Source organism: Triturus cristatus, chromosome 6 (genome assembly GCF_964204655.1).
Source record: "Triturus cristatus chromosome 6, aTriCri1.1, whole genome shotgun sequence".
NCBI lineage: Eukaryota > Metazoa > Chordata > Amphibia > Caudata > Salamandridae > Triturus > Triturus cristatus.
In genome coordinates, this window is record NC_140589.1 from 1321019804 (window position 1) to 1321046507 (window position 26704).

General features: G+C 47.7%; 1 protein-coding gene across 1 annotated transcript in view; it reads right to left on the reverse strand.

Annotated features, from left to right (window-relative positions):
* The window catches only part of LOC146821369 (uncharacterized), a 181830-nt gene that overhangs the window by 95346 nt on the left and 59780 nt on the right, over nucleotides 1-26704 (reverse strand). The window contains exons 2-7 of the mRNA XM_085609837.1: nucleotides 26375-26436; nucleotides 21379-21506; nucleotides 21111-21233; nucleotides 12010-12175; nucleotides 10881-10979; nucleotides 9906-10036 (exon numbers count right to left, since the gene is read on the reverse strand). Coding sequence (XP_085465963.1) covers nucleotides 9906-10036; nucleotides 10881-10979; nucleotides 12010-12175; nucleotides 21111-21233; nucleotides 21379-21506; nucleotides 26375-26436 — 709 coding nt within the window. The remainder of the gene's footprint in view (nucleotides 1-9905; nucleotides 10037-10880; nucleotides 10980-12009; nucleotides 12176-21110; nucleotides 21234-21378; nucleotides 21507-26374; nucleotides 26437-26704) is intronic.

A 26704-nucleotide genomic window follows, 5' to 3' on the forward strand; every position in this document is an offset into this window, starting at 1 on the left:
CCAGCCCCGATCACAATGTCTCACTTCATGCTGGACACTGGGCACCCTGTTTTTATGCAGCGCCAAGACGGGGTGAACTAATGCACAGACTGAGTCTGTCAGCCTCCAAGGCTCAAAGCATTCCTTGCAACAGTCTGCTGTGTCAAGGTATTGCCATGTGTTCAGCACACACTCCGCAACAGCAAGTGGTTTCAACGTTGGGGGTGACTTCCCAAACTTTCCCGAGGTTTTCATCGTGTTTGGTGACAGCGTATTTATGCTGGCACCCAAAAATCTGTTTGTGGTTGTGTGTGTGGGTGTGTGGTTGTGTGTGGGTAGTTGTGTGTGGGTGGTTGTGTATGTGTGGTTGTGTGTGTCTGGTTGTGGTTGTGTGGTTGTGGTTGTGTGGTTGTGTGTGTGTGTGGTTGTGATTGTGTGTGTGTGGGCGGGTGTGGGGGTGGTTGTGTGTGTGTGGTTGTGTGTAGTTGTGGTTGTGTGTGTGGTTGTGTGGTTGTGTGTGTGGTTGTGTGGTTGTGTGTGTGTGGTTGTGTGTGTGTATGTGTGTGTGTGTGTGGTTTTGTGTGTGTGGTTGTGTGTGTGAGTAGTTGTGGTTGTGTTTGTGATTTTGTGTGTGTGTTTGTGGTCGTGTGTGTGGTTGTGTGTGTGGTTCTGTGTGTGTGTGTGGTTGTGGTTGTGTGTTGTTGTGGTTGTGTGTGTGGTTGTGTGTTGTGGTTGTGTGTATAGTTGTGGTTGTGTGTGGTGGTGTGTGTGGTTGTGTGTTTGTGTTATTGTGTGTGTGGTTGTGGTTGTGTGTGTGTGGTTGTAGTTGGGGGATTGGGGAGGGCAGAGGTAGGGAAGGAGAATGGAAGGAGGAAAGAAGAGGAAAGGGGATGTAAAATTAGTGAGAAGTGTGCCAGGAAGGCAAAGAGAGCGATAGAGAGAGATAAAGAGAACAGGAGGTTCAGTGGGGATAGAATATGAGAGAAGAGAAAGAGAAGGGGAAGTGAAGTGAGGACAGCAGTAGGAAGGTGTCGGATTTAGGAGGGGACTAGATGGGGGCATACTAGAGGAGATGAAATGGGATCTAAAGATGATAGAAGGGGGGAGGAGCCTAGTGCGCAACCAAGATGGCCGCGTAGGTGCAAGGCTCCCGAGGACCTCCGCAACCTCCTACGTTTATCCTGCCTTCATCCTGAATCGGTTGAGGGGACTGTGTCGGTGAGCCTGAGCTGAGGTGGTACCCGTTTTCCGTTTTTGAATCGGACCCCGGGTGCCGGGGTGAGCGCCGGCCGAAGGTTGCGGCCTACTCCCCTCCTGACCCCGGATTCGAGTTTGGGGGTAACCCAGTGGCGAAGTGAACAACAATGGCGGGCTGGGCCTGGCGAGTCGCGTACCCCGCACTTTCACTTTCGCTTTTGACTCCCCCTGCCCTCCTCGCAAGTGGGATTATGGCGCTTCTTTGTGTCGGGGTGGCCTCGCTGGGAGACCCTGCCTGCCTGCCTGCGGTGGCCCGCTCTGCCGTCCTGGGGTGACCCCCGGGGCTCTCGGCCTTGATTGCTTGCTCTCCACTGCGTAGCTGGTGAGGGCGCGAGCCACACGACGATGGCCACGAAGCGGGATGGGGATCGGTTGAAGGCCAAGTCTACCCGGCGTGGCACCGCGCATCAGGCCAACATTATGGACCGCTACACCCTCCCGAAGGGGTCTCCCGGCGGATCGCACAAGTCCTCCGAGTGCCCCTCGGATGCCCCGGATTTGCCTGCGGATCTGACTTTGCAGGATGTTATGGGCGCCATTGCTGAGATGAAGACCTCAGTGGGCCAGCAATTCGACACCTTGGCACATAAACTCAACGCGGTCCTCATCGATGTCAACCTTGTTAGAGCCGATCTTTCTAAGACCAATGACCGGGTCGACTCTTTGGCCCACACCGCCACCTCACGACTGAGGTAGTGGCCCTTCAGACGGAGGTGCATCGGCTCCGTCAGGCAAGTGCGCTCCTGGATCGGCGCCTGGAGGACTCCGAGAGCAGGGCCCGGAGGAATAATATCCGCATTATTGGAGTGCCCGAGGGACGGGAGGAGTCGGCGGCGGATCTCTTTGTGGAGGACCTGGTCTCTACCCATCTCCAGCCTAAGGGGCTGAGCAAATTCTTTGCGGTGGAGAGGGCCCATAGAGTTCCCGGAGGCAGGCCGAAGGTCGAAGCCCCTCCGCGGCCTCTTATTGCCCGTATTTTTAACTTTCGGGACAGGGATGCGATTCTGCAAGCTTCCAGGCTGCAAGGGCCGATTAAGCTGGAAAACATGGAGGTGAACTTTTATCCTGACTTCACGCAGGCGGTCCAGAAGCAGAGACTGAGTTTCCTGGGTGTCAAGCGGCGGCTTCGGGACATGAACCTAAAATATGCCATGCTCTTCCCAGCCAGGCTGCGGGTGGAGGCGGATGGTCGCACTCACTTTTTTGACCGTCCTGACATGGCCGGGGACTGGTTGGACACTTTGACTGGGGGACATGGTCGGGATGGAGGGGGGGCGACGGGAGGTGGGCGCTCACCGGACCGGGTCTGAGGTACTGATACCGTGACTCACCCCGGATGATGCCACTTTTGGCCATGCTTAGGGTCTTTTGCCTATTGTGCCTTGTTTCTCCTTCATGGGAGGTTGTGCTTGGTCACGAGGGGGTTCTCCCTCCTCCTCTAGGGGGTCTTAGTAGTTTAATTTACATAGGTGCGACAGGCACACTGCAAGTTGGGGGGGCTGTTTGGGCTCATGCAGGGGTGCATGGAGGGGGGAGTTTTGTTGGGGCTGTTGGGTTGGGGTTGGGTATTGTTTATTTGTACCACAAGGCAGATGTATTGTTGTGCTACTTCTACAGTGCTCCCTGGGGAGAGATGGCTCGACTTCGGCTATGATGGGGGGTAGGGGACTGAGTCTTTTGTCCTGGAATGTTAATGGACTGGGGGACAGGATAAAACGGGGTGTGGTCCTGCAGTTTTTAAAACGTATTTCTCCCGATATAGTATTTCTGCAGGAAACACACCTCATTGGAAACTCCTTTCGTGCTATGAATAGACGGGGCTATCGCCTTGTAGCCCACTCGGGCTTCACCTCTGGTTCGAGGGGCGTGGGAATCATGGTTAAAACTTCGCTCCCGTTGGAAATGGATGAGGTGTTCCACGATGACAGGGGACGATACACGGCTCTGGTGGGTAGATTGGAGGGTAGAGTGATTGTTTTAGTTTCTGTTTATGTCCCGCCAGGGTTGCAAACAACTACTTTCGCTGATCTGGGTCGCCTCCTCCTTGGCCTTCCGGAGGGGATTCTAGTGGTAGGGGGAGATTTTAACGCTGTAGTCTCCGGTACTGAGGATCGTCACCCTCCTAGGGATCTCCCCCGTGCCCAAGCGTGGTTGTCCGGCCTCTTGGATACATTGGGGCTGGTGGATTGTTGGCGGCTGAAACACCCTACGCAGATACAGTACACCTTTCACTCCGGGGCTCATGGCAGTCTTTCAAGGCTTGATTATGTTCTGATGCCAGCGTCACAGGCGGGGAGGGTTGGGGAGGTACGACATTTGGCGCGGGGTGTTTCGGACCACTCCCCGCTCCTGCTGCACTTCGACATTGTCCCGAGGGTGGAGGGGAGGGTGGTCCCGGTCAATCCCTGGTACCTGCGTGACCCCACAATTCGCGCAGATTTGGTTAAATCTCTTGAGCGGTATTTTGAAGAAAATGTGGGGTCTGTATCGTCTGCGGTCTCTCTGTGGGAGGCGTTCAAGACGGTAATCCGGGGGGAGGCCCTGTCCCTTATTTCCCATTCCCGGTGGCGCGGGCGGGAGGAGGTGACCCGTATTGAAACTGAGATAACTGAGTTGGAGGGTGATCTGGAATGTGGGGTGACGGACGACAAATTACATGCTCTCCGACTCAAGCAGGCGGACTATAAGGCCCTCGTCACGGAGGCAGCCAGGGGCCTCAGTAGAGAGCAGCATGGGAGACTGTATGATGTGGGTGATAAGGCTGGTAAATTGATTGCGTGGCTGGATAAAAAGGAGAGAGCGAGTCGAGTTGTCCCATTGATTGAGAAATTGGATGGTGTGTGTGTCACTGATCCGGGTGAAATTGTTGATTGCTTCGCAGAATATTTCCGTGGGGTGTATTCCCCGGTATCTTCCTGCTCGGAAGAGGATTCCCATGCTCTGCTCAGGGATATTGCGCTGCCTTCCCTCTCGGAAGAGGATAAAGTGTCGTTGGACGCCGCCCCTACATCTGAGGAGATTGCCCTCGCCATACGTTCGGTCGCTTCCGGCAAGGCCATGGGTCCTAATGGCCTTCCCATCGAATTGTACAAGCTGCGACCGGATACGCTGGCGCCACATCTCCGTGCTATGTTCCTCGCGGCCCGTTCGGCGGGTTCTCTCCCGCTGGACCAGCGTCTGGCCACTATCGTGGTTATTCATAAGGAGGGGAGGCCGCGGGATCGGGTCACGTCTTAAAGGCCCATTTCTCTGTTGAATGCGGAGCCCAAAATTCTCGCCAAGGTGCTGGCTAATCGGCTGGTTAGCGTGGTGTGCGATCTGATTCACCAGGACCAGTCCGGCTTTATCCCTCATCGCAACACCACGCTTAATCTGCGGCGTTTGCATGGGGTGCTCGCGCGGGTCCCGTTCATACGAGAGCCGGCCATTTTGGCGTCCTTGGACGCCACTATGGCGTTCGACACGCTTGAGTGGCCATATATTTGGGCGATGCTGGCGAAGTTTGGTTTTGGCCCGGGATTCATTGGTTGGGTGAAACTGTTATACTCCGGACCTCTGGCGCAGGTGGTGGTGAACGGTAGAGTGTCGGCTCCGTTTGAGCTGGGCAGGGGTACGCGGCAGGGCTGCCCGCTGTCGCCGCTCCTCTTCGCGCTTGCCCTGGAGCCCCTGGCGGAGTGGCTGCGGTGGGATCCTTCCATTCGTGGTCTCCGTTGGACCCCTGAGTATGAGGATCGCGTATCCCTTTACGCAGATGATATCCTTTTATACCTTGCTTCCCCGCGTAAATCGCTGATTGTAGTAGTGGATGTTTTGCATTCCTTTGGCCGCAATTCTGGCCTAGTCATCAACTGGGCTAAATCCTGTGTGTATGTCCTCTCCGGGGAGACTCCTATCCTGCCGCGGGGCTGCCCTATCCAGGTCGCTCCCCAGGGATTTAAGTACCTGGGTATCTTTATCACCTTGGACGCTGAGGCCCGATATAAACAAAATTTGCTCCCCCCCCTCCAGCGCCTGAAGGAGGACGTGGCGCGTTGGAGGCGCTTGCCGCTCTCATCGCTTGGCTGTGCGGCATTGTTTAAGATGATGTCGCTGCCACGTTTCCTATATGCTCTACAGAACACGATGGACGTTGTCCCGGCGCGCTACTTTCGCGAGGTGGAGAGTCTGCAGCGCCACCTATTCTGGGATGGGAGGCCGCGTATCGCCCTTGCGAAGCTGACACTCCCGTGGTATGACGGGGGAGTCGCCCTCCCAGACATCAAACGGTACTACTGGGCCTCCCAGCTGGCCGCGATAAACCACGGTCTTTACGGGCCCGCTCTAAACCCGGCCTTTGAGATGGATAAACTATTACTGCCGGGTGGTGACTATAATCGGGCGCTTTATTCTCGATCGCTCGACGCGCGTCTGACGGGCCCTACGCGGGTCATGGTACGGGTGTGGCACGCGGCAAACTTGGCGATGGGGTGGAAGGATCGATTGACCCGGGCGACGCCACTGTATGCCTCTGAGCAGCTGGGCTCCCTGTGGACCTCGAAGGGCTTTGAGAAGTGGGACATGATAGGCATCAGCAGGGTGGGCGATCTCTGGACGAGGGGGGGATTCAAAACGTTCGATGTGCTGCAGACGGAATTCCAGTTGCAGGACAGGGAGTACTTTCGATATCTGCAGGTCCGTCACGCGCTGGCCTCCGTATTCCCGGATGTTGCCTCCATCCCGGAGTACTCCCCTCTGGAAGATAGAGTGCTAGATGGGCACTTGATTTACAAAAAGCTCATCAACGATCGCTCGGGACTGTTGACTAGCCTTCGTGAGGCGTGGGTCGCCGATGGATTGGAGCTGGACGACGAGGACTGGGTGTCTGCGGTGGCCTCCCCGAAAGAGGTGGCCATACCGGCCCGCCTTCGCTTCGTCCAGCTCAAAATACTCCATAGGGTCTATGTTACGGGGCCGGGTCTGATGCGTATGGGATATTCCGTGGATGGGTTGTGTAAGCGTGGGTGTGGTTCCTTAGGGATCTTCGTCCATATTTTATGGGAGTGTCCGGAGGTGGCGCGATTCTGGCGTGGTGTGCATGCGGTGTTGTGCCGCTGCTTCCTGAGGCGAGGAGGTGTCTGCTAAATGTGTGGGAGCCGACTGATTACTCAGTGCCGCAGACGTGGTGGGTGACTCTGGGCTATATGGTGGCCAAGCGTGACATAGCACAATTGTGGGGCTCCCAGAGGTCGCCAACGATCTCGGCATGGAAGGACAACATGGATTGGTGTATGTCGCGAGAGGTAAGCCTGGGAAATGGGTGAAAGTATGGGGCCCCTGGAACTCCTACCGTGGCGGAATTTGTACCCCGCCACTGACGCCTGATCTGGCACTGGCCCCGTCTCCCTAGTCTCCTTGTCTCCTTGGTTCTGGGTACTGAATCCACTTTGTTTCCGCTCCGGCCTGTCCCCCCCCGCTTTTCCTGTGGATCGGTAGGGTCCTCCCCAGGGGAGCTCATACTGCTGCTTCGACTTCTTGCTGCCTTGTGGATTTGTTTGTTATTTCTTACATAAAAATGGAACCGCCATCTGGGGGGTCCGGACGGTGTGGCCGCCAACGTTTTTTCTTTCCAACTCCTGTGATCTCTCTCACGCTGCAGCGTGTGTTTCCCACTTGTATTCTATGCTCTTATTGTTTGCTAGCGGCCGGCCCGAAGGTTGTAGGCCCATTTTTGTATCTCTTTTGACTTCTGTAATAAAGGTTTCAAAAAAAAAAAAAAAAAAAGAAGATGATAGAAGGGCGGGGGGAGACGAGTGAACATCGATGGAAAAATAGGAAGATGGAGGGTTGAGACCTAAAAGGTGATAGGATGAGGCTGGATCGGGAGGGGCGAGTACGGAAAGAGCAGAAGCTGTGAAAGGAGAGAAAAGAAAATAGAAATGGAAAAGCATGTGGAGGGGGCAGGAAAGAGATGGGGAGGTGAGAGAATAAAGAGTGGGAGAGAAGGACCAGGAGAAAAAGATGGAAGGTGGAGAGAAGAGGGGGGAGTGGCTGAGATAAGGGTGAGGATGTAGGTGGAAGAAAGAAACTAAAAAGAGATTTGGAGTGGAATGAGACTAGAGGAGAGGGAGGCTGCAGAAGAGAGGGGCAAGAAATAGATAAGGAGGGCGTGGGGAAGCGAGGCCAGAGTACAGGGAGGCTGGAGAGGGGGCAAGAAAGAGATGAGGAGGGTGAGGGGGGTAGCGAGGCCAGAGGAGAGGGAGACTGGAGAGGAGGGAGGCAAGAAAGAGATGTGGAGGGGAGCGAGGCCAGAGGAGAGGGAGGCAGTAGAGGGGGCAAGAAAGAGATGGGAAGGGGGGAGGCCAGAGGGGAGGGAGGCTGGAGAGGAGAGGGGCAAGAAAGAGAGATGGGGGAAAGCGAGGCCAGAGGAGAGGGAGGCTGGAGAGGGGGCAAGAAAGAGATGGGGAGGGGGGAGGCCAGAGGGGAGGGAGGCTGGAGAGGAGAGGGGCAAGAAAGAGATATGGGGGAAGCGAGGCCAGAGGAGAGGGAGGCTGGAGAGGGGGAAAGAAAGAGATGAGGAGGGTGGGTGGGGCAGCGAGGCCAGAGGGGAGGGAGACTGGAGAGGGGCAAGAAAGAGATGGTGAGGGGGGCGAGGCCAGAGGGGGGGCAGGCTGGATAGGAGGGAGGCAAGAAAGAGATGTGGAGGGCAGGGAGGGAAGTGAGGCCAGAGGAGAGGGAGGCTGGAGAGGGGGCAAGAAAGTGATGAGTAGGTTGGAGGGTAGCGAGGCCAGATGAGCTGTGAAGTATCCAGACTGTCCTGAGGGAAATAAGGTGCGAGGTCGGGGTGAGGCCAGAAAGAGTGGAGAAGGGAGGATGGAGAGGGGTGAGAGTAGATGAATATGTGGCGGAGGGGTAGAAGGACGCTGCAAGGCGAGAAAAGAACACCGGTAGATGAGGAGAGGGGTGAGGGAGAATAGAAGGAGATGAGGACAGATAAGCAGAGGGAGAGAAATTAAGGACAATGAGGCGAGAGTGGAGAAGATAACGAGATACAGATGAGATGATGGCGGTGGAGACGAAAACAATGAGATACAGATGAGAGGATGAGACGGAGGCTGGAGAAGTGAAGGGCATGGAGGATGGGAGAAGGGTGGGGGAGCAAGCATGGAAAAAGGGAGAGAAACGGCTTCCGAGGGAATAGTGGAGAGGAGAAGAGGAAGGCCGTGAGGCGTAGAGGGAAGAGGTGAAAGAATGAAATGTGGAAGCGTAATAAGGGAAGAAAAGAAACTGAGGGAGGGGCCTCAAGGGTGGGATATTGTAAGAAATGGGTGGCAAAGAGAAGTGATGAGAAGGAAGAAAGTGGAGGAGAGAACATTAAAAGAGAGTGCTGCTCTAGAGGGGACACGAGGAAAGGGAGTACAGGGCATGAAAAGGGTGTGTGCACACTTAAGAGTGTGCAACTGAAGATGCGTAAAGGTGATGAGAGGGAGCAAAGGGAGGGCTGGGGAAGTAATGATGTGAAAGAAGTGAGACGTAGGCTGAGATGGGGGTAGAGGAGTAGGTGCAATGGCATGGTATAATGAGGGGGAGTGACGTAGGAGAGAAGGAGCGTGAGAGAGAGGTTAAGAGAGGGACGTGTGGTGGTGTGCATCAGGAGGTACTGGGACAAAGGCAGTCAGAGAACGAGGGAAATGAGACAGACCACGTGTAGAAAGAGACAGCAAAGTGGGGAGGATGGTTATAGGATTAGAGGCGGCGCAGGTAGAAATGTGGGGAAAGAGGTGAGATGCGGAAGGACTGCATGGTGCACGCGGGAAGGAGGGGAGGAACAAGGGAGGGGAAGGAAGCACACTAGGTGGAAAGGGGGCAGGAGATATAACGAAAAAGGAAGAACAAAAACAGAGGTTGGATGGGCAAAGGAAGAAAGAGGCGACACGCGAACTGGAATAAATAAAACTAATAAGGAGGAAACTGGAGGAAACAAGCATTGGCCACGAAAGTCATCGCGATCACGATCGCTGCGAAAGTGATCGCGATGATGCGCTAAAACACGCAAGGAATGTGCGCGCAAGCGCGTGTGCTTGTTGCGTGCTCTAGCAAGCTGGCTAAAAAGCTGGGGGGAAAATGCTACAGCCGGCCACAGCTTGCACGCGCCCGCGCACATGCACTGCAAGCTGTAGCCGGCGGTAGCATTTTTTGAAGCCCTCACTTAAGGTCTCGCCAGACCTGCGCCCAAGCGCTGGGTCAGGCGAGCCCAAAAAATTGATGAATGGAGTGCTAGCTTTAATCTGAGCCATTGGTAATTAATAGGGATTGAATTTAAGTCCAAAGTCTTTTGTTGACTTTGCTACTAAAGACAGTGACTAACCACATGGTATCAGTCTGAGCCATCTTCCGGCAGTAGCAGCCAAAACCTGTTTTATTTTTCTCAGTGAAGCACCGTAGATGCTCACTCACTGATAGCCGCATGCTTTTTATTACCACTGTTCATGCAAGAGAGGGGCATCATGATCCTCACAATACTCCATCTTTTGTGAATCATGGCCCCTTCCTCAAAGGATTCATGGTGATAAAAGGGATTTTATATTTGACACTTTTGCACATTTTTATAATGTATGTGGTAATGGTGTCTCGGTACATAATAGTAGCGTGCTTTGTCTCCCTCAAGAACCCTTTCTGACTTATAAACTTACCTTGCATTTTTCCTTGATGTTCATGCATTGTATGTCAAGATAGGCCTTGCAGATAACATAGCCATTCAAATACTGCGGAACAAGCTTTGCTTCTGTGCTCCGGGCGAATGCCCAAGTTAAGGATTCAAAGGCTGCAGAGAAAATACAAATCAGTGCTGTCCAGTTCCCACTTATGCTATCTCTATACCTGATGCGAACCCTACTCTACTAGGAAAGCCATGCCTAGTGTCCTTTAGTATACTACTAGCGAGTGCATGCCCCTGTCTTGGTTTCAGCTTCAGATGGCATGAACCTCTTATGCTGCCATCCATGAACTATGGAGAACAGAGGGGGTGATGTGCATTTAGCCTTGTATAAATTATACAGTGGGACTAGCTACTTTATCGTTAATCGAGGCCTTTATAAATACCACTACAATACAATACAGAGCAGGTAGGGATATGAGGTCAGTACTCCTTGAAGTGAAGAAAGTCACAAGGACATGCACTTTCTAAAATTTGTGTCATTTTCTTCATTCTCTACTCATGCGCCAGGAAGCTTCATTCTAAAACTCACTCTCTGATGCAACAGTAACATTAGACACACACCCCCTTAACCCTGCCAACTTCCCCTTCCCCAGAATGCATGCTTGTTTCATAAAAATAAAAGGGACTGGTGAGCAGTTTTTAATGACTTTTGACACATCTTAATACCTCAGCTGTTTCTCAAAATAGCACAGAGCATATACATTTTACATATAATGTACAGAAGCTATTCATTTTATGAAGAAAAGCTAAATCGTTTCTCAGAGATGGATTTAACACCCAGAAGATTTTGGCAAAATTCTCAGCCAAACTCTGCGGCCTTTGATTAAAATGATTCACACAATTATATAAAATTATCTCTGGTGGTTTCTAAAACATTGACAGAATTCCTGCAGTGGGTGCTCGCTCCATCCAGTTTCAGAGAAGCTTCCTAATACTAGTTTATACTTACCATGGCTGAAATACCAGCAGTGAACAAAAGTTCTTGCTTTCCTCATGATGGGTAGAAAGCGTTCAAGGATGAAACCCTCAGAGTACTTCATTATGGATACTGTGAGGGGACAACAAAAATCACAGCTCAGACTGTTGCATAATGGAGTCAAAAGCCTGTGGTGCCTGGGTGTATACAGGTACCACAGCAGAGAGTCCTGTTGTGCCCTTCAAACTGAAACATACAACAGATGGATCTTAGGAATGGGGTGCACTTTGAACTGACATGGGTGGGACTATATAAAGGCAGAGCCTTGGGGTGTACGTTGAAATGAGATGCGTGGCACAACAGAGAGAGAGTGCAGCCTTTGTGTTTCCTTCGATCTGACCAAGGTGGCACATAAAGATTTAGAAGAGTACTGTTTTTAGTTCCTTTCTGGAGACTAGCTGGGTTTCCTTGTAGAAGATTCTTGGAAATGGACAGCCAATTCCCTGAGGGTCAAAGTCTGAATGGAGGTTCTTTTCATTCTGTGATCTCACAATAGTATCTGGTTACTGGTGGTTCATGTACCAGCGGCCACACTTGTTAGAAGGGTTGCTCATGAATTCCCTGGGCCCTAAACACGGGGGCATCCGTTTCCCCAAAATTAGAGGTCACTAAGTAAAACTGAAGGGGAAGAGGAGGAGGGGCTAATGAGTATCAATGAAAACACAGAGAGAGTACCAATCACGGGGATTCAAATTCTGCTAGAAATCATATGGATCAGTAACTTAATTTAAAATGTTCAAGTGAGACCGGCAAAGAAAAGTCCTAAACGGGAAGTCTGAAGCTGAGTACCAGAGTGGATCATACATTTCTGAGAAGCAGGCAGTAAGCAGGCTGGCGGCTCTACAATCTTTATCTGCTGTTAAACTTTATGGTTCTAAGTTGAACTTCCAGAACTAATGAGGTTGAGATTTTACAGGGTGGTACTCTCCTAACCAGAGACCCATGTCTGTAGCTATCACTACCCCATTGTGCTTTGAATACAGTCTATTTTGGATTGTGTTATCATTGTACCAATAGTGTCCAACAGAACTTAATCCATATCCCACTTCACTTAGCATGGTCTTCCCTGATGGAAGGATCTTTCAAATGCCTGGCAACTTACCATGACCTTGAATGACTTGTTGTAGGCACAATGCAACATATGGATGTGGGATGGCCTCCATCTCAAAAAGAGCCAGGATGTTCCTAAGTACCACATTGGGAAGCCGGTGAGCAAGCTCCACCATCACTCTGCAGCCGACTTTCTCCACGTCTGTGAACTCAGACAGCTGATCAAGATGATGAGAGATCAGTTAACAATGAAGACTGACTACTTTAAAAAACAATCCCTAGTATCAAACCAGCAGACCATAATCTTTAATTCGGTAGAATGTAAAATCTAAACCAGAGGCTGGGAACATAGCTGTAGTCAAATACTAACTGCGGTGTCAAAAATCCCTTAATATGATGTGTATGACTGCAGCTGGGAGACCGTGAGCTCAAGATCCATCACCAATAAACCTTGAATACAGTGCCAGAAGATAGAAGGCCTGTATAGCCCAAGGCACAATGCATGTATGTGTGTGCTGCATGGAGTAACTGCACTGCAATAGTACAATGAGTGCAGTGTGTGTCAGAAGATAGATGGCCTATGCAGACCAAAGCACATAGCATTTATGTGCATGTTGCATGGTGTAACACATTGCAGGGATGAGCACTTAGGATATTTTTAATAAGATGTTTCAAAGGTGCACTCAAAGCATAACACAAAATTACTCAGCTCAATTGTTCACACATCCCTTAGTAAATGTTATAGGGCTTATTTACAAGCCCCTTGCGCCACTTTTGCGTCATTTTTAGCAAAGGAAAAGTGACATACGGGTCCCGCAAGGGGCTTGTAAATAAGGCCCTATGTGCCTGAATTCTGAGGAAGAAACATCATAAAATCTAGCAATACTATATAAACTGGTAATTTGATTTTTTAAATAATTCAGTGGGCTTCTTCTTTATGAGGGAAAGAATCCTGTAAACAAAATTTAGATGGTCAGGATCGCTACTCCTCACTAGACTCCTCATCACTCCTCATCTCTCCTCACTACACCTCGAAAAGGGGATGTTTGTCAAACGAGTGATCAATGAGCCCACTGTAGCGTCTGGGGTTTTGGGGGAAGGTATCTTGTCACCTGAAGGATGGCAGATATGACTTTGGGGGAAAGTATCTTGTCACCTGAAGGATGGCAGATATGACTTGTTATTGGGTTTTTTGTTTGTCTCTTTGTAAGATTAGTAAGTTCACTTATCCTAGACAGTGAAGCTTATTATCTATAGTTTCCTAAACTAGGGGAACCTCAAAAGGGGCTGATACAGGTCTAGATGTAGGTGAGCCTGCAATACATCTACCTGACCATGTCTATGCATTGCTAACTTGTTGCACGTATTGACAGACAAAACATTGACAAGTATATAAAGGTATAAATGTAGATATTTCAGTTTTGTTAAACTCCATAAACACGTACCTATGACATTTGTATCTTTGCTGTACATGTATGTTGAGTTAAATCCATAATTACTAATTTACACTTCCACAATATTTGTTTTTTTTATATTTTTGCTATGATATTCTTGTAGCAAATATTTTTGTAGTTAATATTGTGACATACAATCTTTTATGCAGCTAGCCTACATAAGATATATTTTATACTCTATCATTGCATTAATACATGCTCTGACCACTGAAACATGAATGCTAGTATGTATATACAGCAGTAACTTTAAACCTTAATTGAAACTAACGAGAACTGCCACACATCCCTTATCTAGGTATTCCTAATCATGTCTAGCGCATGGTGCTCCTGTGGTGATCTAATCGCCCCTGTATCTCTGAAAAGAATGTGTAAAGTCAGAAATTTCCTGAATTTAGATGATCTGGTAGAGACTTTCACAATGTTTCCAAATGTGTTACTTAGAAGCATCTACTTCTCTAACTCCACAAAAATAATTGACACGGTGGAGAATTAATCCTGCCAACTTATATGTAGATAAACATGTGTTTATAGTGTAGGGATCAAAACATATTCAGAAAAATCTGAGAATAGCACTTATTTCTTGCCCCTTGTGCTTCTAAGTAATTAGAGCCCAGAACCCCACAGAAACGACAACTCGCCCCTCAACACCTCTACACTCTCGCCACTGAAACGTACGCCCTCGAGAGACATAACAAAATGCCTCATTCGGCATGGAAAGTCAACTCAAATTACTATCTCCATTGAACTATGTAGCCACAATCGGCATAACCGATCGTTTAACTCACTTGGAAAATCCACTCGATAAGGTATCTAAGGGTATCAACAACATCCTTAAGATTCTTAAACCCCCCCCTGCATACGATTGACAATCAAATTGACCCTCCTCCAACTTCACCAGCCTACCCCAATGTTTATCTCAGACCCAGATTAACCACTGGCACAAAACTTCCCTCAATAACCAATTTCACAGGCCGAAAGATCGTGCCCCACGATGTTCCTAAGGGAGATGAGAGATCTAGATAGAACATACAACCCTACAAAATCCATGGACACCCCCACCTTCAAGATACAGGTGATCTATGAGGTAGGCAGAAATCTTAACCCTCCTTGGTTTGCAAGGCCACCAGCACAGTATATCACAATACCTATGGCACCCCTCTCCCAGAAGATCAGAAGCAGCAGTAATACAACCTGCATGCTCATAACCTGCAGATCGGCGATCAAGCATGCAACACAGCTGGCAGAAACAATCCTGAACTACAACATTGACATCACATTCAATCTTCCTATCCTATCCTCAACTTTATTATTATTATTATGCAATCTCTAATGCATGCAGCTACCCCAGAGTATTAACTGGCGCAGCATAGCGCACAGGTCTGATGAGATAAGCTCAAATAACCGGGATTTCAGACCCTTAAGAAAGCTCAGGAGTGAATTACAATTCCTTGAAGCTGAGGGGAGATAGTTCCACAGTTTAGGGCCTAGATTTTCAAAGGAGCGGACTTTCAGGCGGTTTAGAAAAAACCTCGGTACAGAGAACAGTGTTTGATTTGAAGATCTTAGAGAGCGAGTTGGCTGGTAGGGTAGGAAAGTAGGATCTGCTTCTTATGGTTACCCCCATTTTTTGCTTGATGTTGCACTGCTTTGACTACTCTGACTGGGATTCTGCTAATCAGGACCCCAGTTTATCTTCTTTCTCCTTTAAATAGTTATGCATGTACTTTGGTACACTCCAGATTGGATACTGGGGTACCCAGGGCATAGGTACCCCAGAGGCCTCCCATGGGCTGAAGCATGTATTATGCCACCCATGAGAGGCCATGCAAAATGAAACTACAGGTCTGCTACTGCAACCTATGTAAGCTGGTGCTTGCACCACATACTTTGTATATAGGTTCACTATATCTATAGGTCACTTAAAACTTATAAGTCACCCCAATAGCAGGCCTTAACAATCCTGAAGGCAGGGTTCTTGGTTTTACTTGAGAGGGTGCCCTGCATGAGCAGAGCCCCTCTACAGCCTTCGGAGACCATTCTCCCGGGTTGTCTGTGACTCAGCCGGACAGGTGCATTATAACCTTGCGGTGAATGCTATCTCGAAAACGGCTGCATAGAAACATATTGTGTTTGGTGTCAAACACCTTGGAATCATACCTTCACACCGGTAACCGGTGTGATAGGTATGATTCCACCCTTCTGAAGTGAGCTTCGTGGGGTCACTGGTCTATACGGAGCCATCCTTCTCAGCCCGGACAGCACAAAATGGATGCTGCCGACCAAAGACGCATTTCTGCCCTCCTGCTGCTGAGCCAAGCTCGAGCAGAGGAAGGCAGCACAATAGGCATCCTGTCACAGGGAGGTGTGACCACCTCCCAGTCAGGATTTTGTGTATTGGGACTGGGCGGGTGCATTCTGAGAGTGCCTGAAAGTCTGCACCTGGGGCACATTTGGTGTCCCTGTGCATAGTCCAGCTCAACCCAGTTCTGGGAACCGTTGGCTCCTGCTCTGGCTCAAAACTGAACAAAGGACATGGATGTAAACACTCCTCTGTCCTGACTCTCCCCTAGGAGGGTCCCCCAAATCTCTCCAACCCTCTCCTGTGGGTACAAAAGAGATTACCTGACTGTAGCTCTTTAGATTTTACGTGGCCAAGATTCTACAAGAAGAAACCACTGACCTTCGACTGTCTGGACACGCTGGACTTCGCTGGACTTTGACTGGGCCCAACTTCATCTCCCTCCAAAGCTTTGTCTGTGCACTTGCTCCATACAGGCTCGGTGCAGGACCTGTGGTGCACTAAGGACAACTGCTGAATCTCCCTTGGGGTAAATTGTAAATTGATACTTGGGTGAAGGAATCACTCCACTGCATTGGCAGGCACCTCAACGCAACTGACCAGTCTGCTGCTCCTGTGCTCTTCTGTGGACACTGAAGACTCCAGCAACACGGGAGGTGGGTTTCGAAGGTCCCTGAGGTTGATCTGCCCTCTCAGCAAGTTTGAGATCAGTATCCTTCGTGGGGAGTACATACCTTGAACCCCTGTGCACAGTGTCTATTTGCAAGAGCATGTGCTTGTTGGCAATTCCCGAGCTTGTGCATTGGACTCCCTGTAGTCCTGACCCTGAGCAGTATGTCCACCAAAGAACTCCAGCCTCCTCGCACCGAGTGCTCTGTGGGCTGGTGCTTTGTAATGTTGCTCGAGGTTCCCTCGCTTTTCCTGGTCATTCGGCCTGTGGGTCCTCCTGAAGGTCATCTTGAATTCTGTTGGGCTTTCCTGGTTTCTCCAGATGTGCCCTGATTCCCATTGCTTGGTGAGTCCCCTGGACCTTGCTGGTCCACACCATAACCTGCATGACCTTCTTTCGTGGGTTGCTTCTGCCAAGGCTTGTTGGTGCTCCAGCCGGACAACGACCCCTCAGCACTCGACATCCTTTGTGCAACAGCTCGCATCTGGCTCCTGGTCATCGTCAACATCTCCTGGTCCTCATGGCTGCAGAGTCAAGCATCCCTTCTTCGCACCTGAAGCACCCGACATTGGTGGGCATTCGTCTCCCAAGCCCCTGGTCACTTTGAAGTGACCCTGACTCTGTACCCTCTGCTTTCAGGTTCCTTTCTTCCAGAATTCCGCTAGGATTCCATCGGACCCTTTTCACCTTTACAGCAGCAGCACTTCTTTGCAGCCCTCCATTGAGAACGACGGCGGTTTCCGACACCACTCCAGACCATGCACCCGGCTCCTCTGGGATTGGTAACTCAGGTACTACGGTATCCACGGGTGGTGTGGCTCTCCAACCGCCTAAGTTCCAATGGGGTTTCCTCGAAGTCCTCCTAGAAGGGTCCTTAAACTGTAAAATTGCAACCTCGACTGCCCCATAGAATTGTACGGAAACCACTTTGAAGAGTGTCTTATGGCAATTTTGCATGTTCATGATTTTTTTCAGTGTAATAGTTAAAGCAGGCATGATAGCCTTTTAGAGAATCCCCATACATAATCTTGCAGTCTTCTGCAAACTATTTCCTCCTCGTCTAACGCTTGGCAGCGTTTCCTTTCTGCATTAGGTGCATCATTAAACCAAGGGGCTGGCAGGTGAATTCTGCCTACACGTATTAATAGTAGTTGGCAGATTAGAATCAATGGCCTCAGTGAGCCAGTGACAAATTGGATCTTAATCTAAATAGATCTGTTGTTGTAGAGTAGGTTTAGTATAAAGCAGTTGCTCATTCAGTGCAGATTAGAATCAATGGCCTCAGTGAGCCAGTGACAAATTGGATCTTAATCTAAATCGATCTGTTGTTGTAGAGTAGGTTTAGTATAAAGCAGTTGCTCATTCAGTGCAGCAATATTGAGTTTAGGCCAATTTCTGGATTCTGGTTGCAATTTTAGCCACGCTGTGGAAAGGAAAGAAAGGGGCTTGACCGTAAAAGGCACAACCAAGTGGTCAGACCAGCAGAGTGGATGGGGAGGCTCTATCTTTAAGTCCTTTATATTTGAAAAAATAGGATCTAAAAGATGCCCAACCACATGAGAGGGCAGTGAGTTAGTAAGTGCCAAATAAAGTGAATTTTAGATCCCCAATCAAAGAAGCACTTTGAGTTCTCTTTGAGCCATCTACATGAAGATTTAGGTCCCCAAGTATCGCAAAATTTTCAGTTTGCAAAATGTGGATAGCCAGTAGATCAGGTTGAGAGCCGCACCATTTCCCAGCGTACCCCGGGGGCGGAGGGGGTTAATCAAAGCTCTGGAGAACAAACATTTAGGAGTAAAAGCAAGTGTAAAGATCAATGCTTCACAATCAGAGATCAAAAAATCTTCAATTTTACAGTGGTACTCCTTCTTAAAAATAATAGCAGTGCCTCCACCTATCTGGTCTTGCCTATCTATCCTTACTATGGAAAAATTGGCAGGTAGTGCCATAATTATATCCGGCAAAGACTCAGCATGTAGCCAAGTCTCGGTAAGAAATGGGGCATCAAGGTTGTGGGTGCAACATCACTATGACAGAAACAGATTCCTTCTCCTTCCCATCATTTGAATATCTCAGCGCTAGCATAACGCCTAAAGACAATAAAGTACTAAAATGTCAATTCCTCTACCACCCACCAGGAAACACGCATCCCCCTTCAGCGAACAACTGTTGGATCTGATAATGCATTGCTGTCTCTCCAATGCCAACAACAGAATATTAGGAGACCTCGACCTCCATTGGAATGACGAGAAGAACACACTACTCCAAACTTTAAGCTAACTCTTACCCAGCAAAGATCGGACCCAATATTGCAAAGGCCAAACCCACAACAGAGGCTCAACCTTAGACTCCATCATAGCCAACAACAATTCAATAACCATTGACAACATCCTGCCAGTCGACAGGTCAGATCACCACATCATCCTGTTTCACCTGAACCAAACAGAAGCACCTCCAAACCAATCTCAGAAGTCTCTCCAATGGTCCAGAAACATCAATCAGATACCCCTTTCCGATCTGGAAGAAAGAACGGTGTCCCCCCTCCCCCCGCAAGCTTACCATTGAAAAACTTGCAACCCGCTACAATTTGACAATGAATGCCATCCTAGACCAAGTAGGCTCATGAACCTAAAAAGGATCAGAGAGACATCACCAAGATCCTGGTTCAATCACTGACCTCAACTCGGAAAGCAGACAACAAAGAGCTGCAGAAAGACTCTATTTCAGGATATGCAAAAATCCCATACTAACAGAGAAAGCCACCTTCTTCCGTAGTATGCTTGATAAAGCAAAAAACCTCCACAGAGAGCTTTTCAACATCATCAAACCACAAACCTACCAAAGAAGCCCCTCTTGTCTCCAAAGAAAGATGCAACAACTTTGCCAAATTCTTCAACAAAAAAATCATGGAGATCGAACTCTCTCTAGGTGGCCAAACGTATATGTTCACCGGCAATCCCCCACCACATCACAGAGGTTTGCAACTCCTCTACCTACTTACCGACCTCGCCGGCAGTGGCTTCTCTATCTTTGACCACTGGACTTTACCAACACACAAGGTCCTACACAGCACCCAGGAGTTGGAAGACTTTCCACCCACTCACGGAAGAAGACATCTACAAGGTGATCGTAAAATCCAAACCCTCCTCATTCTAGGCAGACCCTCTTCCAGCCTCCCTGCCTAAAAGTCTCAACCACACTATAACCCCTCTCTGGACCAAGATAATAAACAGCTCTCTCATTAATGGGACTTTGCTTGACTGCCTCGAGGAGGGCCAAGTCACTCCTCTGCTAAAACAAAACAGGGGCAGACCCAGAGATCCTCTACAGTTTCCAACCTCCCCTGCCTGGTAAAAACTATTGAGAAGTGTGTTCTCTCCCAATTCAACCAATACATTGACAGCAACAACCTATTCGATTCCACCAAACCGAGTTTGGGAATGGATGCAGCATAGAAACAGCTATGATGAATATAACAGATGATACATATAATTCTTTGGATGCAGATAAATGCTGCCTCTTCATCCTCCGTGACCTATCAGTGGCCTTCCACACGGTCGACCACAAACTACTTTTGAACTCACTACAACAACGAATCAGAGCAGATGGCATGGTTACCATCACCCAAGGCATCCCACAAGGATCTGTACTCTCACCCTCACTATCTACATGGAGCCCCTCACCATAATACTTAAACAAACAAACATTGCCTACCACCTATATGTGGATGACACCCAATTATACCTGGAAATATCCTCTTTGGATGACATACGCCAGCTGAACGCTACTCTCGCACAAGTGCAAAACTGGTTGACACATAGCCACCTTAACCTTAACCAAGAAAAGACAGAAATCCTCCTTTTGTCCAATCACAGCCAGCTCCCTAGACATAAGAATCGCTAAATAACCTAGATGCCCTGAAATTCAAACTGACAACGGCAGACTCCACTAAATCTCTGGGGATCACCCTGGACTCAAATCTGAACATGAGCACTCACATAAAGACTACAGCAAAGGGTGCCTCTACAACCTAAAACTCCTTAACAAAATTAAGCCCTTCCTCCCACCAAATGACACATCTCCCACGGAATCAATAGTTAAAGTGGCTACCTATCGAAGCATACTGTTGCTTTAGCAATGCCTGCATGACCCATAAAGTTGTACACATTGGTAAACCAGCATACCTCGCTTCAAAACTCACAAAGGCAGGCTAAACAAGAAGTCTAAGAAGCTCCAATAAACTTCTCCTCATCCCCCTAAAAAACACAAGCAAAAAACCCTCTCTCGCTCCTTCTCAGGCAATGCCCCAAAATCTAGAACTCTCTCCCAGTAAATATCAGAACTAACTCTTCCTTTATGAGTTTCAAAAGACAACTGAAATAATTATTGCTCATTCAGCACCTCAACAATCCAGGATAGAACCTCTAACTCACTCTGGAACTACCACTTCATTCTATCTTGTTTTTGCTCAAGGACTATTCACTGACTTGACTCTCGTCACTCTATGTATATTATATTGCTACTGACTGATAATGCCTTGACAATGATGTTAAGTGCTCTGATACCCTCAGGTCTAGCCAGCGTCATAGAAAACTCTTTAATAAATAATCTATTAGACTTGGACAGCTCTACAAACACGACATAGCTGAGTTGAATCTAGCTTGTAACAGGCTTTATGCTTTTCCCTCATATCAGTCCACACCTGTCACAACTTGCTTCAGGCAACATACCGGCTGCTGCAGGAACTTTAAGGAGGCTTGAGAGATGGACACAATATTCTTGAAGTCAACTGTCTCACGCTGGAGGATGAGGAGAAGTATTTCCAAAACTGCCAGCCTTTGCTCCCATAGGAGCTGAAATAAATAAGAAATATGGTTTTAAACATGACTGTTCATAACAAGTGTAAGAAGCCCACTTCCTCAGTTCTTACCATTGCCTTCCCTTACCCTCTGCCAGTGGAGGTGGTAGGCAAAGCTGTACTCGCATGAGCAGACTTACTTTCTTAGAACACCCCAAATAGCGACAACAGGAGATGGCTGTTTTATCTGGGTGGCACGTAGCACAGACATCCAGTATTCTTAGGATTGTGGGTCTGTCCATCTCTTTCAGATACTTCATCTTTGGAACTGTGGTAAAATACAGAAAAAAAGAAACATGCTGAATTCCCCAAATAAAAGATGTTTTTATCCACCAGAATGTTTAGATCAATTTATCTCTCCAAAATGTATTTTACTTTAAGACTCTAGATCTTTAACTTAGAACCAGCAAGACACAAAGAAATAATCAATTTTCAATCCGTGAAATAGCAAGAGTATGGTTTTGTCAGGAAGCCTTTGCCTTGGATCATAATCTTGCATATTTAGAAAGCCCCATGTACCTAGTAAAGATCTCTTTCTATAGTGCATCTGCCAGTGCGCTCATGCCCTGTAGGTACAATTGAATGTTGAGCAAGCACCATGTCCTTTTGTCCCGCTTGGAATCCTTTGTTTTTCACAACCAAACTACAAAATCATGACCTAATTAGAGGAAAACTAAAAGTATGTGGCTCTGATGTCCAATTATTTTTATCTGTGCATCAGGCAATTGTTTGCCTTTCATGCCTGAGTAAACATGCCTTAAAGACTCTACATTAACTGCGTTGATGTTTACTAGATCAATACTGCGGCTTTAAGGGCTACCAACTGCTGAGAACGGAAGGGCAGATCGATGGAGTTTACAGCTTGAAGGATAAGAGATACATTGATCTGCAATGTATAAGACATTTTACTCTACAGCCCAACAACCTGGCAGAAAGTGCTTAAGGTAAAGAAATGATTTCCAATATCATAGAAGATTGAGACTTTAAACAGCTCCAACCATGTAACTGGTAACTGAGTGGAGCATATATTCCTGATAAGTTCTGACATGTTGATACCTTAACACAGACAGGCTGGCCAAGAAGGACATCTTATAAAATGCATCATGTTGGATGGGATGTGGTTCTCTGGTATCTTGATAAATATGTTCCCAGAATATTCCCTTTATCTGCCTTATTTAAAGACACTGTAGGCTTCAGGGTATGAACACACTGTAGAATGCTTATCTAAGGTTCATCTCCATGTTGGTACAGATCTTTCGGGCCTGTGAAAACGTTTGAAAAGTAGTACCATTGCCTCATGTGCCAGAGAACCCATTTTCTACTGCAAGGTCATTGAATTGATAGGTCTCATCTTTTGAGGATTCTACTTTTGAAGCCAACGCTCCTAAAGGCAGGGAAAGTACACAACTCAGTTTGCAGGTGGTAGACGAGGGTTATGCTGCTTCAGCAATGGCAGTGCCTTCTGAAGGTCTCTGGCTCCAAAGACAGATAGGAAATTTCAGATGGATATTATGGCCCATGAAACACACTTCTGGTTTTACATGAGGGATGGCAGCAGGCCCAGGTGCTCAATTATTTATTGCGACACAACATTGAAATTACCTGCCTCTAGGAGACACACTTATCTAAGTGTGACTCCGCCCCTATGGCAGCTAGCTGGGGTGCCCATAGATACTTCTCTAATTATAGTAGTTATGCCAGAGGCGTCGCCATCCTAATACATTAGAGGATCCCTTTCAGCCCTGGTAAAGTGATAGAAGACAGCGAGGGCCGGTTCCTCATTGTCATGGGTACACTACTGGGCCACCTTATTGCCCTCATAGGCGTCTATGGCCCAAACGCAAACACTCCTGAGTTTTTTCACTCCCTACATGTGCACTTGTTGAAATTAGAACCTAGCTGGATTATTATGGGTGGAGATTTCAATTTATTGTTAGGCCCTACACTGGACATCACCTCCGAATCTCCTGACACCAAACCACGTTCCCGACGTGCCTTTGGCGACAACTTTCACTGATAGACAGAGAAAGAAAACATAACCCCATCACCACCTCATATACTCACTATTCTGGTTGCTATACCCAGAGAGACTACTGGTTAGTCTCTCCGGGTATAGCTGGCTGGTTCAGGACACTGGAGACACTGCCCCGGACATACTCTGACCACTCTCCGGTAGTTCTGCTGCTGGCTGTTCCCCGCCCCCGGGGCTTCGAACGGCAGTGGCGGTTTCCGAGCAGAGCACTGCAGGATGAGGTATTCAATGCTGAGGTGCGAGAGGCCATCGAGGATTACTTTGCCATAAATACTGGTTCGGTAGATACTTGGGCGGTCCTCTGGGAAGGTTTTAAGGCGTATATCAGGGGGGTCTGCATTGCCAAAAATGCGGGTGTGCTTAAAGACTTGCGTACCACACTGGCTCGCATTAAGCGGGATATATCGACATTAGATGCTGAGCTGCTCGCGAATGCCTCTGTTGAGACCGAAAATTGGCATCTGGCTCGCTTGGTAGAATTTCGAGAGGCCGCAGACAGAGAGACGTTGCACTTGGCTAAGCACCAGACTGCTAGAAGATACGGGGAAGGCGAGAGACCTGGTAGAGTTCTGGCACAAATGCTCCGCCCCCTGTACAGCAAGGCGTACATAACTGAGATATGCATCGCCTCAAACCAGCCAGTCTATTCCACCCCTGAGATTCGTGACACTTTCCTTGACTATTTCAATACCTTATATAGCTCCAGGACTAGTGGCGATCTTCGCAAGCAGGAAAACTATTTGTCAGAAATTGTTCTAGCGTACCTAGAGAAGGGCATGCAAGATTTCCTGGCATATCCGAAACGGACATTATGGGTGCCATAGACGCACTTAAGGCTGTGTTAAAGTTTGTGATTTGAACTGAGGCACATACACCTGGCTCTACAATGGTTTCTCCTTTGAGAGTGGGTAGAAATGAGAGAACAGTGCAGAGGGGAGAGATGAAAAAAGGACAAAGCAGCTCATACTACCAGTAAACTTTGTTGATCATCCTACAGCCTTATGGGCTTTATATAGACCCACATTGAGAGGTTTGTCACCACTTATGTACACAATGAGTAATCACACATACAATCAGAGGAATGAGGAGACCCAATCATGAAAGACTGCACATGTGTACTAAGGATAATATTGTATGCACTCCCTCCACTGGGATGCATCCCATGACTATTAATCAGCTATCACAAACCAGTGTCTTGGCCGCGTCATAGAAACAGTAATCACCCAACAGATTCTAGCACTGTGCTGGTGAGCAACATCCAAATCCAAACACCTCTCAGCGGACTTTTGTCACAAGTCTCTTGCGTAAAAAATCATACCGGGTCAGGGAGTTTCAAACCTACCCACATGGAATCCTTGGAAAACTTCTCAAGAGAATGCCTTTGTCTGTCACCTGACAGGGAGAAGAATCCTTTTGGAGAGGTGAAGATTACAGGAGATTCCTTTTTAGAGTGGGTTGAATCACTTGACATAGGTTACCGGTTATGGTAAGTTTCCTTCAACTTGGGCCGGAGAAAATAAGTTCACTAATGTTTGGTGCCAATAAATTTCCTTTTCTTCAAAGAGTGTGCAGAGGTTCCATGTTGCAAACTGTAATTGTGTTTATTGATCTTCAGGTTCTTTTAACTAGATGCCTTATGTTGGACGTTTCTACATCATATATTGAGGGAGAGGGGGGTTTATCTACCTGAGAAGGTGTCTTAGTTATGCTAACCACTGGCATTTAGTGCCAATGAAATTTTCTTTTGCACTAGGTACCGGAATTGTAATGTTTGATTAAAAGTTTACTCCCTGATCGCATTGTTTTTATTGGTCATCACCAATGGATTACAGGCTTGAATATCTATTCATAGCTTATCAAAACTCAATCTAGTTTAAACTAATTCCAATGAAGAAAAAAAGATTGATCTTACTTCCATCCTGGACCATGCGGGAACAACATTGGGAAAAACAGCACCTTTTCTGAAATATTAGAGAGAAAAGTGGTTACCTTTTCATACATAGAATTAATGTTCATACATTGTTATTAATTAGCACTTGTACAGGTTTGAATATGTTAAAAGCATGACATTGCAGTGTCTTTCATTGGTCTAAACTACCAGAAGCTTATATTTCTGCACCTCATTGTTTGCTTTCAGGAGGTAGCACCTATTCTCTGCAACCAGCACTTGCTCTCGGTTAGTCTTAAGGTTAAACACAAGGCTCTCATAGGAACTATACTGAGATGTAAGCCTGGCCTCACCTAGCCTGCCCAGCCCTGAACAGTGTGCCATGTAAAGAAGGCACAAGGGCCAAGTTAGACCCCAAAATGTCAACTGCCATTAACAAGCAACAAGGCCAAGCAGAAAGCAAACCTCACATTTCAGAGAAGTAAAGGCCCTGCCAGAATACAAATCATTAGTAACTGCACATCAACCCTGCTCATGCATACACACTCTTCCCTCTCATAGAGTAGCTACCAGATCCTGAGAGACATTCATGGGGGAGCCAAAAAGAAAACAGCCACCAAGTGAAACAAAATGTGTGCTGCACAGCACTGCAATTTGTCTCTAACAAAATACACAAGTCCTGAATTCAGTTGGTTATTGTTTTATGGTACTAAGTATGTCTAGGTGATCTAAGACTAGTTTCTTGTCAGAGTGTTCTGCATTATTGTTCAAATGCCTCCAGTAGCAAAACCAAAGTCATCTGCTTGGCATATCCAGAAAATGCTTCTACCTGTGTCTCAATATCGCGGCTATGAAATACAAAGGCATGCAGAGCTAGGCAGTGTCCCCATCGCTGCCAGTGAGAACGTGAGATAAATATGTATTATGCCATTGAGGAGGTGAAACACATTCTGCATCAAATATCTAGCTTTGTATTTTAGATCCCCATAAATCCACCAAATGATAACAAATGCAAAACAGAAAAAGAGGCCATGTCAGCCACAAACCTAACAAGATTAGACTAACAGCCATGCCTCCATCAATCAAGTACCAATTAGGATTGCCACCAAACCAGGGCAAACATTCGGATAATTTACCAAAGGACCAAAGGGAACACTGACCCTTCTCTTTCAACAATAAAGCACCTTTGTACTCTGAACAACAAATTGATACTCACCCTTAACATTTTGAAATTGGCTTAAATTAATCAGTTCGTAGATTCCTGGAGATGGCAGGAAACTGAAAACAAAAAATACAGCATGAAATAAATACAATAGTTGACAATACCTTTAGAAATACATTTGCGCATTTTGTAGGGGGCTGGTTCTGTATATACTATGCCAAAATGAGATGTGTGCACAGAGTCCAGTGGAACCCCAAAGGTAGGCAGAGGTAAAAGTAGATAGCACCTTACTCTCTATTTGTGGTAGTGTGGGGCAGCAGTAAGGCTTTATCAGAGAGGTAGTGTTAAGCATTTGTTGTACACACTCAATCAACAAATGATTGT